Below are 497 nucleotides of genomic sequence, written 5' to 3' on the forward strand. Positions count from 1 at the left end.
CGGCCGCCGCGAGGGTGTGAGCGCGCGTGGGCGCCCGCCGAGCCGGGGCCATGGTGCAGCAAACCAACAACGCGGAGAACACGGAAGCGCTGCTGGCCGGCGAGAGCTCGGACTCGGGCGCCGGCCTCGAGCTGGGCATCGCCTCGTCCCCCACGCCCGGCTCCACCGCCTCCACGGGCGGCAAGGCCGACGACCCGAGCTGGTGCAAGACGCCGAGCGGGCACATCAAGCGGCCCATGAACGCCTTCATGGTGTGGTCGCAGATCGAGCGGCGCAAGATCATGGAGCAGTCGCCCGACATGCACAACGCCGAGATCTCCAAGCGGCTGGGCAAACGCTGGAAGCTGCTCAAAGACAGCGACAAGATCCCTTTCATTCGGGAGGCGGAGCGGCTGCGCCTCAAGCACATGGCTGACTACCCCGACTACAAGTACCGACCCAGGAAGAAGGTGAAGTCCGGCAACGCCAACGCCGGCTCCTCGGCCGCCGCCGCCGCC

At 68.8% G+C, this 497-nt stretch overlaps 1 protein-coding gene across 1 annotated transcript in view; it reads left to right on the plus strand.

The window, feature by feature from the left end:
- Positions 1 to 12: 12 nt before the first annotated feature.
- Positions 13 to 497, plus strand: part of SOX4 (SRY (sex determining region Y)-box 4) — a 167,868-nt gene continuing 167,383 nt past the window's right edge. The window contains exon 1 of the mRNA XM_012732924.1: positions 13 to 494. Coding sequence (XP_012588378.1) covers positions 51 to 494 — 444 coding nt within the window. The 5' untranslated portion in view covers positions 13 to 50. The remainder of the gene's footprint in view (positions 495 to 497) is intronic.

The sequence above is a fragment of the Condylura cristata genome, unplaced genomic scaffold (genome assembly GCF_000260355.1).
Source record: "Condylura cristata isolate star-nosed mole 26May11 unplaced genomic scaffold, ConCri1.0 scaffold00037, whole genome shotgun sequence".
Classification (NCBI taxonomy): Eukaryota; Metazoa; Chordata; class Mammalia; order Eulipotyphla; family Talpidae; genus Condylura; species Condylura cristata.